The sequence below is a fragment of the Anabas testudineus genome, chromosome 11 (assembly GCF_900324465.2).
Source record: "Anabas testudineus chromosome 11, fAnaTes1.2, whole genome shotgun sequence".
NCBI lineage: Eukaryota > Metazoa > Chordata > Actinopteri > Anabantiformes > Anabantidae > Anabas > Anabas testudineus.
Window position 1 is genome coordinate 8,834,972 of NC_046620.1, and position 19,621 is coordinate 8,854,592.

The following is a 19,621-nucleotide window of genomic DNA, read 5'->3' on the forward strand; positions in this document are numbered from 1 at the left end:
GGAGAGAGTGTAAATGTAGCTGCTCTGGACAATTTGAAATATGAAACATGTTGTGGGATGTTTAACACTTCTTTATTCTATAGGCTAATACTAATAGTAATAATAATAATTAACCTAATAAAGAAAGCAAAATGCAAATACATGTTAGAGTAAAATGGCCTGGTGAATATCTCCTGTGGATATATTTGGCAACATCCTGTTGTATGATTGAGGGCAAACCAGTTGACAGAGGTGCAGACATGTTGGAGACCTGCAGGGCTCAACCTGGTCAGACGGAGAAGTGAAGAGCGAGAGGTGTCTCCTCACTTCTCTTTGTGTCTCTAACAGACGAGGGAGGTGAAAAGACGAGGAAACAATCTCACTAAGAAACTGTCGACGGCTAAAGCTTGTTTTTTTTTTTTATCACGTTTGTGTCTTTGATTAACTTTCCTCTGAGAAGATGAGCGGCGGAGTGACGCGGCCGGAGAAACACGGAAAAGAGCACAGACCCGACGTAAGTGATCATTAAAATCAATGGACAGACGAATCTCTGACAGATTATTTCCCCAGTTTAAGTCAGTGATTCCTCTCAAACAGGCTTGATCGCAGTTTATATCGCCCGCGGTGCTAATTAAAGCAATGCCAGGATCGTAAAGATGGTTTAACACTTGCGATAGACGTGATGTGGACTTCACTGTTTCACTGATCTGATCCTAAATTCAAGCTTCATATTGGAAGATTTGAATATGATATTGATATTTGAGTGATATTTTTTATACAACAATATTTAATTATGATAAAGCAGAAACTAATTTCTCATCTCATGTGCTACAGATTAATATCAGTCACCACTGTTTCTGCCTCACATTTCAATACAATATGTCCATGCATGCTGTAAATTATATGTCATGTCATATTAGGGGGTCATGTTATAGTCACCCTCTGTGGAAATAGTTGCTTTTGGCTGCAGTGTTTTACTCTGATGGCATTAATTGCAGAAATACGTTTAGTATATTTTGAATTCAAGGCTCATTTTTAATCTGACTGTGACTTAAACAAGATTTGAACTCATGTGGTGATCTGGTGACATGACTCTCTGTCACCTGGATGACTGAGAATCATCACTGACATAAACTAGTAGTTGTTGCATAAGATGAACATCACTCCGTGTATGTTTGTCATTAACTTGAATTTTGCTTCCTCTTTCTTCCTTGAGCCCCATTCAACTGTCCAACCACCAGCACATAACTCCACTAATCTCTCCAACAGCTACTTAACAACCTGTGTTATTGAATTGCTGCTTGTGGGGTTTTGTTAGCAGATCACACTTATTTCTGTTAACTGAACTGAGTGTAAGAAGTCTGCAGCTTGTTCAAATGAATGATGCTTCGAACAGACAAGTGCTGTTTGATCTGATATCAAATAGCTGAACAGTAACTTTTCAACCTTCTACAGCTTTGATCAGGTGACAAATTAATGGAGCTGACATTCCTAACGTGGAACGTAGTTCCTAAGAACTTATTAAGTGACAAGACGTGTCAGATGTATTATCTTCTTTTTATGGGCAGTGAGTTGTTTTCATCACAGCTTCCTTGTTGTTGTCAAAATCTAACGCCTGTTTACCAAAGTGGCACGAACAATAACATGTCAAATGAAAGATTAAACATTGCAAAATTTAATATTATAATAATAATAATATATTGGCCTAAATCATGTCTTCCGGCGCTAAAATAAGTCATTTTGAAAAGTCTGAGTCAATATTTGAGTCATATTTTACATCATATTTTACATCATATTATTCATATCAGCCACAGCCGACATGAAATTCACCTGGATGTTTTAACGTTGTGGTGGATCGAGGTCAGTGTGTTCAAATATCGACATGTGTCAGAAAACAGGGTCCATCGCTGCACATAGGTCAGAGTGCCCATGCTGACCCATGTCAACATAACATTAAAACCATCAGGGGCATTTAATGTTGTGACTGATTAGTTAGAAGTATTGTCTCCTATGGCAGCCACTTGTTTCACCATTTTTCAGTAGCTGAGAAATTCTCAAACAGCCAACTTCATCTTTTTCAATGAAAAAGATGAATTGCATTAATTGCACTAATACGTTTAGTATATTTTAAATTCAAGTCTCATTTTTAATCTGGTTGTGATTTAAACAATTTGAACTCATGTGGTGATCTGGTGACATGACTCAACTTCCAGATAACTTCCAGATGAACTTATCACCCAGAAGTTGGTCACCTGGATGACTGAGAATCATCATTGACATAAACTAGTAATTGTTGCATAAGATGAACATCACTCCGTGTATGTTTGTCATTAACTTGAATACCGTGACCCTTTTGCTTCCTCTTTCTTCCTTGAGCCCCATTCAACTGTCCAACCACCAGCACATAACTCCACTAATCTCTCCAACAGCTACTTAACAACGTGTCTCGATGAATTGCTGCTTGTAGGGTTTTGTTAGCTGAGTGAAGATCACACTTATTTCTGTTAACTGAACTGAGTGTAAGAAGACTGCAGCTTGTTCAAATGAATAAATGCTCCGAACAGACGTGAACCTGTGATGAGATCAAATAGCTGGACGGTAACTTTTCAACCTTCTACAGCTTTGATCGGGTGAGAAATGAAATAGCTGGCATTCCTGAATGTGGAACGTAGTTCCTAGGAACTTATTAAGTGACGTGTCAGATGTATTATCTTCTTTTTATGGGCAGTGAGTTGTTTTCATCACAACTTCCTTGTTGTTGTCAAAATCTATCGCCTGTTTAAGTGGCACGCATGCGCACCATGATGGTGACTTGAATAAACAGTATTTTAGTCTGATGGCATTCATTTCACAGATACATTTAGTCTTGTAGATTTTAAATGCAAGACAAATTTTTAATCTGACTGTGATTTAAACAAGAATTGAACTCACGTGGTGAGCTGGTGACATGACTCAACTTCCAGATAACTTTATCTGATCACCTGGATGACTGAGAATCTTTTATGACATACAGTAGTAGTTGTTGTTAGTAGTAAGTAGTTGTTGCATCAGGTGAAGATCACGCAGTGTATGTTTGTTATTAACTAGAATACCGTGGCCCACTCCGTAGCGCATCACTATTTTGGTTCCTCTTCCTTCCTTATCAACGTGGAGACACTCCTGGTCTTGTCCTAATGGCACATGTGCACCATGTTGGAGGCTTGAATAAACAAATCATTTGTTTATACAGTTTTCTGGCAGGAAGATAAGAAATACACAGTCATGCCCAGACAAATACACATACAATATGTTACAAAAGCAGTTTTGGCTCCACTGACAGATTTGATGGGCTCCAACAAATAATTAGATGAGCGCTCTTGGATTCAGATTGAGATCTCTTCTTTGTTCATAGAGGAGATTCTTTTTATTTATTTATATAATACCATGAATTCCTATGATGTCCTTTGATAAGAGTATAATAAGGACAGTGTAGAAATAAACTTGACTTGTTCAGACTGTTTCTATGAATTGTTTCAATGGCGCTTTAGTCAGAGGAATGTTTTTTTTTCTGGCTGCTGTAATTGCACTGTAAACAAAGCCTTTACATCACACTCTGTAGCCCTACAGCTTACTAATTCCACTTAAACACATATAATAGTTTATTATTTTGTTTTTGATCTTGACAAATGACATTTCTTAGTGTTTTCTGTCAGTGCGTGTGAACATGCTTGGAGGAGTAGGAAGGTTCACTTAAGGATGTTATTAAAGTGGCTTTGTTACATTGGAATGCTTTTTGTCAACACTACAGGATACCGTGAGGACCAGCAAACAAAGTATTGCTTACATGTCAACACACAGATAAGAAACTATAAACACATATAAGTAGTTTGAGAAATACCATGGGATTTAATACAATACATACTAGACCTGCACAAACTTGGACGTCTGCTCATCTTTAAATAAAAAAACAAACATGCAAAACACAAAACCTGATAAAAAAAAGAAAACACACAATGTTTGAAAAAACGTGTTGAAACAGTTCAAATAATCGTTGCATCTGTTAAAGCATATGTGCATCTAAAAAACTATTCACTCATTAACAACTAGGCAGAGCAGTGACTTTTCAGTTTCAGTATTTCATCAGATAGAAAAACACACAGGTATCTGGACTGTGCAGCATTTCACGTTTGTTTGCACAGTTTTGTTTACACGTCACACACTCGCCGTGCGAGTAACTGTTATATAACGACGCTTCTTTAATCTCTTTCATAACTCACATCACACATTCCTCGGTCTGCTGCGACCTTCCACCGTCACCGTTTGCAGAATAAATGAAGCCCTCTTCATTCCACAGTTTTATCTGTCGGTTGTTTATTGTCCAAAGTAAGTTATATATTAGTGTATGTTTTCATATGGTTCAACTAAACAGTTAAAAAAAGTGTAATTATCAGAGGTACAATACACAGCTGTTAAAATGATTTGCAGTACAGATTCACCATCAGCAAACTTCTTTGTCCAGAATAGCACTGTGTATAATCTAATCAGTGGAAAAGATCCTTCCAGTTCTTTCCATTGTGTATTTGGTGCTAAACAACCGCATACCTCCTTGCACTGGCACAGTAGCGCTGTTAGTGGAGAATAGTGCACAGGAAAAAGGGTTGGGCAGCTGGTGGAGCCTCACCCACGCCATTAAAGGCAAGACAGCCGTGGCTTCCAACGCACTTAGTCAGACACGCACAGACTGTCTGGATCACAGCTGCATGAACATCATCGTGAAGAATCCCGGAAAGCTTCATCCGCCCAGGTAGATATCAGAGTGATCTTGTGCGATAAAGTCAAGGGTTTTGCATTTGTCCTACAGAGTGTGACGAGCATGATGTCACATGTGGTTATTGTTTTGTCTGTTTTATGAATTACCATGAAGTGTTCAGTTAAATGATTCATTTGGGCATGAGTCTTCATAGTAAACATAGTCATACTGATAACTAAAAAGGTAATTTCCCACACAGAGTCAAATGCCAAAGGACATTCAAGAAACTCAGTGCTTATTTTGATTAGCATGATTTATACAGTATGAAGGAAATACAAGCGTGTTCAGTACGACTTTGTGTGGATCTGAGTTCATCCTCAAACATTTTAGAGCCACCTCCCATGTGTCAGTTTTGTAGTATTGATGACACATAAAGTTGGTATTAAGCAGAAGTTTGGAATTAACACGTGTGACGTGTGGAGCAACATTTGCTCATATCAACAAGTTCCCATGTTGTAAGTGTTTAATGACTGTGTTGCTGGCTGTAAACCTGTCCTGTTGTGACGGCAATCAGAGATGGATGGATTTCGCACTGGGCTGTGAAGTCTGTTGGTACTTAAGACAGAGCTCCAGATACTGTTGTGATGCTGCAAATACTGATCTGCTGTCTCTGAATCTTCACATGATATCTTATGGTCCTTCTTTCTCGATCGGGTTCATGTTCATTTAACACACAGATTTACAGCTGTGTCTGGTCGATCCTTTACTCAGTCAGTAAAGGATCTCTACTCAGTCTTAGTCAGCCTATCAGTCAGCTGATGGAAGCAGTGAGATCATGTCCAATATCAGTAACCAGCAGTCATGGAGGCGTTTGCTGCTTGATAGCTGGGATTGGTTGGTGCTCTATTGATTGTCGGTCACTGATGGTATGAGGATGCTCAGCAGTGATGTCATCTGTAAATCAGTAAATGTTGATGCTCTATTCCTGCTCCTGAAGATGGTTTGAAAATGTAACTTAAAGCTTAAAACTACTTCTGTTTTAGAGCTGAAACCTCTTAGCTGGTACATCAACAGATAATTAATAATCAGTTAGTTGTGTTACTCTGATTAATAATTTAAGTAACTTGTCATGCAGTCATTTAATCAAGAAGACAATCAGCAAGTTCTATTCAACAATAGAATAACATTAGTTGCAACCTCACTGTGTTTTGTTCAGTTTGTACTCTAGTCCTAGTGCCCTTTACTTTGAATTTCTTAAGGGGTTCAAACACAGGAATAGATAAGTAAATGGCAGCTTTAGCACAGCTCTGCTCTCCTCCTCCATTGTCTGATACGGTGAAACAGGACACTAAAGACAGAAAACAGACCCTCCCTGAAGGGCTGACTGCTGCTGCTCAGCTTAAAAGCTGAACTGTGAAAGGAGAGGTGTCTCCAGTGTCAAACTCTTTACCAGAATTCATTTGCACCTCTGCATTTTGCTTTTTTCTGCAAGTAGATGTCAAATCAGTTTGAGCTCACTTTATTGCAGTGCACTTATTTGATGACACATCAACATTATGAAAGATATTTGTTATTTCTTGATCTTGTCAAACTTATATGAATCTGGTTAACGTAGATTCGTACCTCTGAGGGAGACTCAATGAACTGTAATGGAACAACAACTGAACATATATTCATTAAATCCATTTAACCTGCAGACTGGTTGTAACCCTAAGGTAAAATAAGTATTCTTATATAAGAGGTACAGGCCAATCAGAGATATCACTTAGCTTTGTAGCTTTTGTTTTCTTTGTTTTTGTCAGTGATTCATCCTACTAGATGACAGACAGCTTATAAACATGGAAGTTAAGCATTCCCTGAGCTGCACTGACAAGTCTAGAGGAGCAGCACTCAGAAGTTTCTAGCCCTTTCCCTCAATGCTGAAGGCCGATATTTATTGCGCTTTGCATGCACAGAGCAGATTAAAGCCTGACTTTATTATATATATCAAAAACCAAGTTTGCACATGCCCATGCTGCAGAGAGAAAATATGGATAAGGACAAAGCAGAAGAAAAATAAAGCAGAGTCATTATATGCATTTTCTAAACTTAAACCTGTTGTCAGTAGATGCACGATAGTCTTGTTACATCAGGAATGAACAATTTCTCAAAAGTAAATTGGACAGAACAAAACAGCCACATTATCCAATGATTCAGTGTTTAATTTCACATTGGAACATGATCACAAGTACAAGCTATATGACGTGTAATGAGACACCTCCCTTTCATTCATAATCATTTGTTGGCTGTGGGCGCTGCCATGGTCCTCAGCACCACATCCCTGTAGGATTTTCAAGGGATAATAAAGAAGTCATCTTGTTTTTCTGATATTTGTTGGATACTAAGCAGATTGTTATTGCACCAGCCCATTAGAATCTATTTAGTCTGCAGTCTATATGTCTTGTGTTTGTTGCCGCTGCTTCTTAGCACATAAAAAATGACTTGTCACAGGGCACATTGGCATATAACACCTAAAGCTTCAATGCACTTGCCAGTCACAAGACTAAAAATGTAAATATGTAAAATTTCAGTACATATTGGTGGAGTTGGTGCCACAGAACCACTTATCCAATTGCATGTGGTGAGTTGCAGAACATTGTGTTTCTGTGTATACTAAGCACCTCCTAGGGTGTGTCTGCCTCTAATTCCTCCCTCTGTCTTCAGAAGACAGAAGCCCTCAAGCTGTCACGCTCTCAGATCACAGAATGAAATATTGGCCTCACTGTCAACTGTCTCCTCGCTGATGGTTTTCAGGCTCCGCAAAAGAAGTGCCATTCAAACTAAACCATTTGTTCTGTGCTTTATTTGCAAAGCAGAGAACTGGTTGCTTACGCAAGTAACCAAATGTGTTGCCCACATGTGACGTGCTGGTTGCCCTTCTTTGTTCTTTTAAGCCATGCATTATTGTGTGTATCCAAACGTAGTGCACGCACTCTAAAGCTGTTTCCACTCATTCACACGCAATGTGTCAAGTTTGTCATGCAAACACAAACAACAAAAAGCACCCAAGCTAATAAAATCATACATTTTATGGTAAATTTTGAAATACATATATACATAAATATATATAAAATTCAAAGTAGAATGAATACATTTTTTTTGTCTGAAGTGATTTCTAAACAAGAGTTGTTCTTGAAACTTAAAATGCTGAGTTGAATAAATGTATTTCTGAGAGTTCACTCAGTGTGCATCAAGAAAACCTTGACTGTGGGAGCTTGCTGTGTGTCTGTATTCTTGTTTTTTAATTAAGTTTCACAATAGTGAAAGCAATGTGAACAATGAGGAAAGTTTGCTGTTGAATTCAGTCCCTTAGAGTACACAGAGTCAGTAAATGAATTTACTGACTCTGGTACAATGTGTTCCTCAACTGCACAACTATGTTCCTTTTCTTAGTTTGAATTATTAACTCTTTAAAAACTGGGGTTTACACAACAAACCACGCTTAGTTATTTGTAAGTTCGAAAACTACACAACTTGTTCAATAAAGTAACAAATAAAAAAATGTGTGATGACAGCAAACAAATAAGGCACTGGCATTTAAAGTTTGTCTGCATTGCAGTATTGCCATGGTGTAACCTCCAAATAAAGCAAAAGGCTTTATTTAAAGTCTAAAATAATATCTTCTTTCCGTTTGATGGTATCGCTATTATAAATAATGTCTTCTGTTTGCGATACTTTATTTACTCTTCTGTGTGTATCATTGAGTTTTCTTGCGTACTTGTTAAAGTAAGCAAGACAACATATACACACTAGATATAACAGTCGGATTACAGGTTCACATGTGGTGTCACTTAATCATGTACTGTTGAGGTAATTACTGCAGGCTGTGGTATGTGGGGAATGTGTCAGTGCCTCTTCATCATCACTGCACTGCACCACACGTGTCATTCTCGCAGGATTTAAAGTGGGTTAACAAAGTTTACAATTGCAACAGCGTGGAGCAGTTACTCTAAAAATGTTTCTGCACTGATGTGCTAGGTTGCAATGTGGAACCTTCCAGCAATTTTTACAAACGTGAATGTAGAAAATGCTGCACAGATGAAATACGACAAGAAAGATGACATCTTGTAGTATGATTTAAAACTGGAAAACAACATCTGTTTCTCTTTTGTTTTATGTACTAAGCAGGATTCACACCTGCCTGTGAAACTTGTAAAAATACCTTTCTGACTGAAAATACAAAAACTGCTGAATTAAGCCACTGATCAGTAGCAAATGCAAACACCTGATATCTGACTACACCATAATTATGTTGTATAGAAGAGACACATGTAACTTTATAGTAACTTAAAAACTTATTTGCCTCCATTATCTTCCAACAAATTATTTCTATATCTTGACTCTGCATTTTTATTAGCAGCTTCCATTATACTTTTACTGGGTTTCACTAAGGATTCCCATCAATTACCAAATTAGTCAGATTAAGACAAAGAAATTAAGATAATTACATTCCAAACATCTACAGGACATTTTGCTTATGTTTATTTTTGCTTTTGGCTATGAAAGTATGTGCCATTTGCACAGCTCAGTCTTTTATCTGGTTGCTATGTAATTTACTTTGCAGCTGACACCCATACAAAGCTTCATTAAGGCCACTAATGATGGCACCCATACAATCACCACAAAGGCATCCGCTCCAAATAATGACACTATCGATCAAATCTTTGCTTTATGTACTCAAGAACAGCAGGACGCTGCGCTGTACATGAATGTATACATATAGTACAAACACATACCGTAACACTGCTTGGAGGATGATTACGTACAATTTAGGGTTATGACTAAATAAAAATTGCTTACAATTGCTTGTAAGCAATATAACTGCTTTACATAACTCAACCACACCTGAACCTTTATCCTCCACCTCCACCTGAAGTGTATTTTTTCAGCTGATTGGTTTGTTTTCTTTTCTAAATTACTGTGGAGCCATATCTCTTCTTACCTAGAGGCGTGTGTCAAGGAGGATTATGGAGTATGGTCAAAACAAGTATCTCTATGCTTTAGGAAAAGGTCAAATGTTGCTCTGCAATATGTAGAAATATCTAGCATGGTAAGAAGATCTAGGTAAGAAGAGCTAAAGAAAGTTAATTAAAGTTTTTTAACTGTAATCTATTTATTAAAATTGCTATAATATGCTGTGTATTAGACTTTAAGTGCTCCTACATTAATAATATGTTCACTGTCTACTGTGAGAAATTGTTTCTGACTCAATATTCATTAGACTGTTGTATCTTACATATTATGCAAATATATCTTACAATTAAATGTGTAAATCTGTTCTGCAAATTGAAAAGTTATGTACTTTGTATGTGACAACATTTTCAACAGATGATCTTACACATTCTAGTTCAAAAGAGTGCTAAAAGAAACAAAACAATAACACTAAATTAGGACGTGAACTTTGACTAAATAGTTATGACAGGCACAGAGTCTAGACTTCCAGAGACAACCCACAGTCATTAACAGGGTGTCTCCATGTAATCTGGAAAATATGGCATGTCATTAACTGGGCAAAAAAGGACAAACACGACTTGTGATCAACAAACAACAAAGCTATTAAGAATTTCAGGCAGATTTTACAAAATGAGTCATCATCATCATGAATCAGCCAAATAAAAAAACAACTAGAAACACCATGTACTTCATATTATACCAACACACAAAGAAAAGCGTGCGCATACTTATGGACCAGCACAAAATAGAACAAAATAGATACTTATGTGATAGAATACACAGACCCATAAACTAGAAAGCAATATTTAAACGCAGAACATAGAGACTAGAATTATTATCTACAGAAAACAGTAGAATACATAAGGAATAAAACTGAATACATACTGAGTATATTGAATAAAATACAACATACACAGACAAAACAAATAGAATACCTACATACATCCAGACTGTAACAGACTATAAACTATAAATAGACTATAAATATGTACAAAATAGAAAACATATTGTCAGAACTGGATAAAATACATATGCCAATGCAATATAAATTTAATATATACATACTAAATAGAAGACAAATGCAGTACACATACAGAATAGAACAGTTTTAGCATGTGGACATGTTGTTGTTAGCTAAACTATTATGAATAAAGTTCCCACATGATGTGTTTGTGTTACCAAGGCGACAAAGTTGAGCTGAGTGTGACTCAGTAGTCACAAATGAACTCAGAGTTGGTATTTTTGGCTTTACTGAGTTGGACTGGTTTCATTTTCTCCAGTGAGGTTTTGGTCATAGTCACCAGACTCGGCTCTGGGGATTTAGTGGAAATGTGTCCTCGGGGTCGGTTGCTAGGTTCCACAGTCTAACTGCATGGCCTCCGCAGAGGAACTTCAGTAATGAGGAAGTTTTATGGTAAAATAAAAAAAAAAGTACCCCTCTCTCTTTCTCTGCTCCACCCACCCTTTCTCACTGGTGACTTTTATTTCGCGCCCCTCTCCTTTTCTGTTCATTGGCTGGTTTTCTCCTAATCCCAGCTGCTCCCTTTAGTCATCTAGTTCTTATCCTCTCATCTTTCATTTCAGGAGCGATGCAGGCCGCTTAGACGCATTCTTCAAGATCAGGATCAGTCGGGCTACACCTCGGAGCGGAAAAACAAAACGGTACATAATGAAAGAAGAAAAAAAAGCTTCACTATGATGTTAACTGACTGAGAGAAGTACAACTATACAATGTGGGATTTCCCTTTTTGTTTTACTGAATTTAGGAGAGCAGCATAGCAGTGGTGCTGCCACAAAAACCAGAAGAGCAGGTGGAAACGCTTAAACTCATCCCTCCCACAGGCGAAAAAGTTGAAGTCATCAAGGTAAGCGACCTTGTTTTGTCTAAGTGTTGTATACAGCTGTGTGCATTCACGAGCCTGTGAACCACACTCACCTGTATGGTCTAACACTACCTACCACTGTCTTACCTAGGTTTATCTTGGTGAAGCTCCTCCAGAGCCGGAGCAAAGTGTCAGGATGCTGACGGACGAGGTGACGCAGATTCAAGAGGTCAGGATCTTACAAAAGGAGCTGGGCTTTCCGCAGCCATATTTAGACAATGAGTCACCGTACCGTTGACCTAGTGGAGTGTGTGTGTTTGTTTTGGGATCATTTTAAGACCCGAGTGGTTAGGGTGATTAATGTGAACGTAGTGGTGTTTCTGTACAACACAATGGATTTTAATGCATGATTTGTTTTTATTCCTAGGTGAGGTACTGTCTGAGGACTCTCAGGGAGCAGATGGCAGCCAGACAGAACAACAACAACAAGGTACACACCCTCTGTATCTGCATTAGAGACATATAGTTGAAACATTAATCAACTAAATGGTTGGTCAATCAAAAGAAGGACGGAAATAATCATATTAAAAACTAAATTTTATAATCCGAACTTGCAGGTTTGTTGTTGATGTTTAAGGACTTACTTTCAGGTGTAAGTTTAATGTTACTTGAGTACCAACTAAGCAAATGTGCCTCTGTTTTTCCAAGTTAAAAGCACTAACGTCATTAACCAGCTGCTGTTCTCTTCCTCAGTGTCCAGCCAATGGCTTCAGAGTCACCAGGCCCGGCAGCCGTCCTGTTGTCACCAGTGAAAACGCTGCTCTCACTGAGTCAAACGCTCATGTAAGCTCATCACAATTCAGCCTTCTATAGCATATTTAGAAAAGTGTTTGCACCAGTTTCTTACGAATGAACCACAGGAATTTTTAATCTGAAACTAGTTTGAATGAATTCAAGATGGAAAACCTCACTCACAGAGAAAATGGTGCCAGGTTCCTTGTAGATAACAACAAAGCTAACCACAAACAGTGGAAGGGCTCACTTACATTCTGACACATCATTATATATCCTCATATCAACACCTTTATCTACCAAGGAAGGAGTGTCAGAGCAGGAAGGGAATGTGTGTACACTGTGGCAATCAATACTTAGTGACTGAAGGGTCAATTTACACCACCCTCCTTTCTAAATAGTGTCAAATTATACAGAAATAATGCATTGTTTGTCTGTGGGAGGAAAGTATTTCTCGCACCTAAGATAAAAGATTATCTCTACACAATCTAACAGACGTCCAGTGTCTTCTCACCCGCTTGTTTCCTCAGGGTACAGCCTTTTAAACACATAGCAAAAGCTTGTTTTAAGCAGCCTCTCTTACTTGCCCTGAGGTTTAAGTAAGACTTAAGAGCATGCCACTTTCTGTCTGTCTGCACTCTCAGGTCACGGATAATCAGGAGGAGAGTGGAAATCTCAGGGAGGCAACCAAGCGTCTTTATGCACAGCTGAAGGAGATGGAGAAGCGGCATCAGGAAGAGAGAGAGAAACTGCAGGTTTGTCTCATAAGATGAGTAACATGACACGATTTCCTGTTTTGAGCTATGACTCACTCTTCTGCTGCTGCTGTCTGTTAATTTAATCATCCTCGTTGGCCTTTACCAGCCCATACTGGAAACTGAACAGTTCAGCAATGGCAAGAGAAATTAATACATCTCATAAAGGTTGTGCACAGCAATACAGGTGTTCTCAATTTCCATGGTTGATTCAACCACAAGTCAACAACATTGCTAAAAACTCTATTACCAAGCTCTATGGCTATGTACCAATTCTGTACTACAACTGAATACAGTGTATACCATATACAAACCTGACATACCTGACTGTGACCTCAGAAAGCCACTCCCAATTTAACAATTTAGAGGTGTTGCTTAAGTTATATTAGCACCAACCACAATTATTTCAGCTATTCTTTTTCCTTTGTGCATTGCATTGTGGGAGGATCATTTAAGGGCATATAAGGCCGGTTCTAAACATAGTTTATTATACTGTGTTGAACACACTAGATCTCAGAAATTACTGCAGGGTGTAACATGTTATCATAAAGAGAAAAAAGGGTTTAAGCTATTAAGAGCCAAGTTGGAATTAACTTAGAGCATTCTTTAAAGGTGGATCTATCTGTACTTAAATATTAAATCCCAAATCAGTCCTGACTCTTTGGCTTCCATCGCAGGCGGAGTCCACCGAGTACCGCACTCGTCTGGCTGAACAATCGGAGCGGCTGCAGAAAGCTGAAAAGCAGTCAGAGGAGAGAGGTCAGCAGGTGGAGAACCTGCGGAGGCTGCTGGGAAACATGGAGATTGAGAACAACGTCCTCAAAGACAAGATGGCTGCAGGGGAGGCAGAGCTGCTGCAGCTCAAAGCAGACAGGGAGGAAAGAGGGGAGAAAGCACAAAGGTGACATTAAAAACACAAAATCATGAGGAGAAACTCATTACTTATGTTATTTAAATATATAGTAGGTCTTTAATGTACTTATAAAGAAGAATACATACTAAGTATCAACTTGTTAGTTGGATTAAATGTAGGCATAATTCTTCCAAGGGTGTAAAATACAAATCATATCATTGTATATACTGTATAATTAACATTTATTGATTGATATATTTTCTTCTATATGTGTGTTTGCAGGTGTGGAGAGCTGGAGAAAGAGGTGTCCGTCCTGAAGGAAAAGATTCATCACCTTGACGACATGGTAATGAGTCACCAGAGGAAGGTCCGCCACATGATCGAACAGGTATTTATGCACACAAGCGGGTTGGAAATGATGTCTCTGGTGCCCACAAAAAGGCAGGAAGCCGTTAATGAGGAAATTAGATAATGCGGAGGCAGACAAATAAAACGTTATTGATTTGAGGAAGTGGAGTGAAACGAAACTCACTTGTCATGAATAAGTGATGCTGCATCTGCTCCGGTTGGAAAAGTGAGCTGTTTTTCCTCCAGACCGGCTCACGTTGTTTGTTTGTTTGTGTTTGTTTGTTGTGTAATATAGCTGCAGAACTCCCGGACGGTTCTCCAAGAGAGAGATCGTGTCATCGGGGATCTGGAGGAGAAACTGGCTTTCCTGGAAGCTGAGGTCAGGAACCTCCTATCCCAGCATTTGTTACAATATATGAAATGGATCCACTTCTTATGTAGAGTTGTTACTGATATCACTGAATTTGTTTCTCATATTCACATATATTCATTAAATTTAGTGTATTTTTACATTTTGACTATTATTATATTATTCCGCTGAGGCCATAGATTTCTATTGTGTTCCTAAGCCATTAAAATACACACATTTTGATGCCCTGAAGTTCTTCTGTCTGCAGAACAAAGAAATGCATGACCACATGGAGTACTTCCTGGCAGGCCAGGACCCTCCACCACTGACGTCCACTGAAAACAAGCCACAAGTTGTATACAGGTGAGCACTCGCTTTGCACTTGTAGGTTCTGTTCATTTTACAGTAGTCATGCTACAATAAAAGTGGACCTCATAACATTCATTTTCCGATCTTCATTTCCCCATGTACAGTAAACCGATCACACCAACGTCACCATCCAACAAGGCCCTGCCATTCATCAAAGTCATCGAGATCAAGTCCTAAATGGTGTGTCAACCAAAGGAGTGATGAGAAGTAAAACTGTAAATATATATTTAACCACCCACCAGTATGTAATATGTAGCTCTGCAGTGAATAGAAAGCTGGCAGACCTCATGGTGACAAAGCACAGTCTTTTATTAGTACCTAATAATTGCTTTTGAGGCCGCTCTGCATCTCTTCGCAGGCTTTCTCCGTGTCAAACACAATCTAGACAAGGAATATAAATAAGTGGGGAATCCTAAAAAAAGAAGCAAGGCTGGATCTATGCAATGCAATAACTTTTACTAAACTCTTTAGATGATATAAATAGACGCAGTCTTCGAGATGCAGTGACAGTAGAAAGAGTTTAGTGAAGTGTTGTAAAGTTTCCCACCTTCTCGTCTCCCAGGCACAATCTAAAACGAGTGGTTTTAACAGGTCAATATAAAGAGCAGGTCAAGTTTAAAAACTCTTATTATTAATGTCTGTTACATAAAGACATGGACACATGTACAAATGGTCTCATTGTGTTCAGTGTTTTCTGCATCTTCATCCTAAGCGTCAGGTTTAGGGTCAAAGTCCTCAGTTCTCTGGACCACGCTGCCAGTGGCAGACATGCAGTTGACGTAAGATTTAACTTAAATATATTTGATTGGTTGGAAAATAATTGTAGTGATAATGCTATTCAATATATTGGATTGTTGACACTTGCTCGATAGTTCTTGTTACAGGGTGCATTGTGTAAACTGATTAAAATTGAATTACCTATGCTGCCAAGGGCTGCCTCAACATACTCTTTGTATAACATAACGTTTATGACAAATGTTTGCATGTTTCTTTCTGTAAAATACTTTGTTTCCATCCAGAATTAACATTTTTTTATAAATTGATTAACCAATTAATGTGAACGTTGTAGAGACACTGAAGTTCAGAATGTGTACTTTAAATGCACACTGTCAAATTCTATTTAATTACAATAAAACAACTTGATCTAACCTATCTGACTAATTTTCTTTACTTGGTTTTCAGAGTGATGAACTGTTTTAAAATTTTAGAAATCAAATTTTTAACATCTAACCTTGTTGCATCTCTACTCCGTATCCTTTTACCTCCACCTAGTGGACATATTGAGACTATACTATAAATGGTTTGTGAAGTTTTTTGTTTTATCTCAAACCACAAACTGTACAGCTCACACAAACACAAATCAAACAGTATCAAATTAAATAAGTTACCGTTGTCCATACAAATCATATCTTACATCTGTACAAACTCTGAATCAAAAGGTATTTTTACTTTTGATGCACGTTTGAATACAAATGAATCCAGGTGACTTGCTATTGACTTGCTGCCTTTCAAAAATGACAGTAATAAACTTTCCACCTTGGCTACAATCATATTTGTCATCTGAACACGTTCATTAGGTCCAAAATAAAAATAAAGGCCTTTGGTTTTGACAGTGAGTCCATAACAGCAGCATTTCACAGGGTGCTCTCCAGTGTGTTGTAGTTGTCTTTGAAACTTTTGAGCTCCAGGAAGTGTTTGGGCCTCTTGCTGCGTTGGCCAGTGGAAGGCAGGTAGGTGACCTGGATGGTGGAGGGAGTACTCCGGATAGGAGAGCCTGTCAGGTCCTTGGCTGCTGACTGGTGATGCTGGTCCAGGCTGGTGGTGCTGGAATAGGCCTTCACCCTGTGGGAGGTGAGAAGAGGGAAAATGAACTATATAAAACGTTTTACCATTGAAGATGGAAGACATGCACAAATAACAGCAGTAATTACATCCCTGGATATTATTAATAACGGTAGCAGTAATAAACATGAAAAACATGAGTGCAAGTAGGTGCTTCAAAATGATTTGCAGGTGTGGTATACATGTTTAAGATCTACCCATAGATTTTCTGTGCGGGCCGTTCCCCAAGCTTCAGCCTGTGTTTATACAATTGGTTCATGGTGGACTTTGAGGTCTACTTTTTGAAACTGAGGTCTTTTCAGTTTCACTTTCACACAAGCTGGAAGTGCTTTGATATCTTATTATAGCCTTCCTTTGTAGCTTTGTAGGCAATACATAGCTTTATTTTCACATCCTCGATCAGTTGTGTAGAGCAACCAGTGTTCGGTGATACCACAAAGTTTGAACAGTTTGAGAATTTAAATGGTCGTCTTGGAGAATATATAATAGAAAAACTCCACTGATGAAAAAAAATCTCATCATTAAGTACATACAGGTATTCAGCTGACCTCATTGTGTTGCCAGCTGAAACATATTAATTACTGCAGTAACTATCCAGTGGAAGGATCTTAGCTATTAGCTTAGTGAAGTCCAGGTAATTACTTTTTTTTCCCTCAGTCAGGCAGTGTGTGTAATTTCCCTGAGGGTGCACAGAATTTTGCATACATCTGTATTTGTTGAGCTTATTATGAGACACATTTCATTACTTGTTTTAGTACCAATACTAAAAAATGTGCAGGCAATTAGGTGTGAGTAATGCAGACTGAACTAGTGCAACACTTACACATCAGCGAGTTCGTTGAGAGCTTGCTGGTATTCAAGAAACTCTGCTTCTCCAAACACCTGGGACAAAGAGTTCAAAACAAATCAGCAGCATGTTACAACATCCAATGAGGGAACAGTTAAGCATATTATGTTCTATTATAATCTCTTCTCATCAACAATCATTGTCACACACAAAAACACCTGTACGCACCCCAGTCCCATGCCGAGCACTGTCGTACCCTTCAAGCAAACGATCAATGAGAGCACTGCGGCTGCTCTTGATCAGAGAGTGGGAATTGCGCAACTCCAGCAGCCAGTTCCTGAAGTTACGTCCAGTAAACGCACTGGGACTGCAGCTTATCTCCTGCAGAGGAACTCCTGAGGTCCAAACGAGAAGGTTCAACAGGTGAAGGTTAGAAAAGAGGAAACTCTAATACTAAACTAAAACATCATGGTGATGCTAAGTTTGAGCATCTCTCACCTGAGTCACGGATCGCATCCAAAGCCTTCATTCTGTACAGGTAGTTGTAGCAACCTATGAAATACAAACAGCTTTTTGCAACACCATGTATGCACATAAAGACAAAATGCAATTAAAAGAGATTCAGGTGCCAACAAAACGTGATGGGAATGTGACTGACTAATCTGTGATCCATGCTTCAACCTATCATCTTCTTCTGAAAGGAGACGAGGCTCGAAACGGATCTCCTGGACTTTGGCCAGCCTGGAGTCAATCTCCTCTCTCAAACCCTGTAAATGAATCCACGAAGGAAATACACACAATGTCATGATCTCCTGCACCAACAGCACATCTGGCAGCACAACAGGTAACCCAGCTTATGACAGACAGACACTGACTGTACCTTAGGTGCATTGTGACCGATAGGTGCATGGGGTCCCCGGCGGGATCTCATTGCGAAACGCATGATTTGTCTTTTGACGAAGATAAACAACAACACAAACACCTGCAAACAAAAACAAACGTCAGTATCATCACATGAGCAGGAGTTTGTCTGTTTGCTAGTAACCAAACCTACATACCAAGCTTCCATAAGCCATGACCAGGACGACATTAACTCCCGATAATGGCGATGAATCTGTCATGTTATCTGTCAGACTGTACAATTTATCCAGAAGTCGATTAGCTAATGCTGCCTAGCATAAAAACTATGTTGCTAACGCTACATTAGCTAGGCAGCTAACAGTTCGTTGTCCATTTGGAAAAGAATCACCACTTCCGCACAAATAACACAGTAATCATCAATCTGCAGCTTTAAGTGTTTTCAGGTTAAAAACTATATATTGGCCGCAGTGATCAATCTCCTCTCATTCAGCAACATCATGCATTTAATTAACGCTACGCACTTTAGCTTGTGCTAACTCGTTTCTTTAAAGGCGGCGACGACTGTGACGCTGCAACTTACCGTAATAACGCGGACGACTCGCATCAACACGTTTTATTCTCTGTTTCTTTATAAATAAATGTTCTCACATCATCCTCAGTTTGTTGTACCGTGTAGATATATTTAGTATGTTATACTTTTAGTAATGTTGGTCAATTACTTCTCATATTGTTGCGCAGCGCTCTTTAACACCAAACCTGTAGTAGATTATACACACCTGAATATATTTTGAAGAAAATCATATTTCTTATTTTATGCATACAGTGTACGTCAGTTGTCATTTGATGTTTAACTCGTCCTAACTGAGTTAATGATAGGGCTCTTCAAATAACTTGCAAATTGCAGATCCATAACAATAATGTAACATATGTATGTTATATTTAAAATATTATTTGATCCCTTGCATGCAAACATCTCCAAACAGGTCACATTAGGCAAAAATATTAGTATAAATATCGTCTGCAATGACAAATGAACTGACCATTTTTTTGGACAACACACTGTTAAGTTTAATTTGTGTAACCTGCGGCTACAACTAGTGTATTTGTTCAAAGATAGGTTTGTTTAGTTTTGATTTTATTTA

The 19,621-nt window shown here is 38.5% G+C and overlaps 2 protein-coding genes across 2 annotated transcripts; one reads left to right on the forward strand and one right to left on the reverse strand.

Annotated features, from left to right (window-relative positions):
* The first annotated feature begins 234 nt into the window (after positions 1-234).
* On the forward strand, positions 235-16,137 carry tuft1b (tuftelin 1b). Its single transcript, XM_026348633.1, has 12 exons — positions 235-493; positions 11,285-11,362; positions 11,467-11,565; positions 11,675-11,752; positions 11,951-12,013; positions 12,277-12,366; positions 12,960-13,070; positions 13,748-13,971; positions 14,206-14,311; positions 14,567-14,650; positions 14,889-14,983; positions 15,094-16,137. The coding sequence occupies exons 1-12, from the start codon at positions 440-442 to the stop codon at positions 15,164-15,166; spliced, it is 1,155 nt and encodes a 384-aa protein (XP_026204418.1). The 5' UTR covers positions 235-439; the 3' UTR covers positions 15,167-16,137.
* LOC113154429 (uncharacterized protein C1orf43 homolog) lies at positions 15,494-19,058 on the reverse strand. Its single transcript, XM_026348634.1, has 7 exons — positions 18,677-19,058; positions 18,499-18,600; positions 18,277-18,385; positions 18,117-18,170; positions 17,847-18,013; positions 17,655-17,713; positions 15,494-16,831 (listed from the first exon to the last, which is right to left on the reverse strand). Exons 1-7 carry the CDS (start codon positions 18,737-18,739, stop codon positions 16,624-16,626), a joined length of 762 nt encoding a protein of 253 aa, XP_026204419.1. The 5' UTR covers positions 18,740-19,058; the 3' UTR covers positions 15,494-16,623.
* Positions 19,059-19,621: the final 563 nt, after the last annotated feature.

Coding starts and splice junctions, on each gene's coding strand:
- LOC113154429 (XM_026348634.1), bottom strand. CDS start 18,739: ATGACAGATTCATCGCCATTATCGGGAGTTAATGTCGTCCTGGTCATG. Junction 18,601..18,676: donor TCATGGCTTATGGAAGCTTG/GTATGTAGGTTT, acceptor TTTTGTTTGCAG/GTGTTTGTGTTGTTGTTTAT. Junction 18,014..18,116: donor GGATGCGATCCGTGACTCAG/GTGAGAGATGCT, acceptor TTTGGACCTCAG/GAGTTCCTCTGCAGGAGATA.
- tuft1b (XM_026348633.1), top strand. CDS start 440: ATGAGCGGCGGAGTGACGCGGCCGGAGAAACACGGAAAAGAGCACAGA. Junction 11,363..11,466: donor CGGAGCGGAAAAACAAAACG/GTACATAATGAA, acceptor TACTGAATTTAG/GAGAGCAGCATAGCAGTGGT. Junction 11,753..11,950: donor AGGTGACGCAGATTCAAGAG/GTCAGGATCTTA, acceptor TTTTATTCCTAG/GTGAGGTACTGTCTGAGGAC.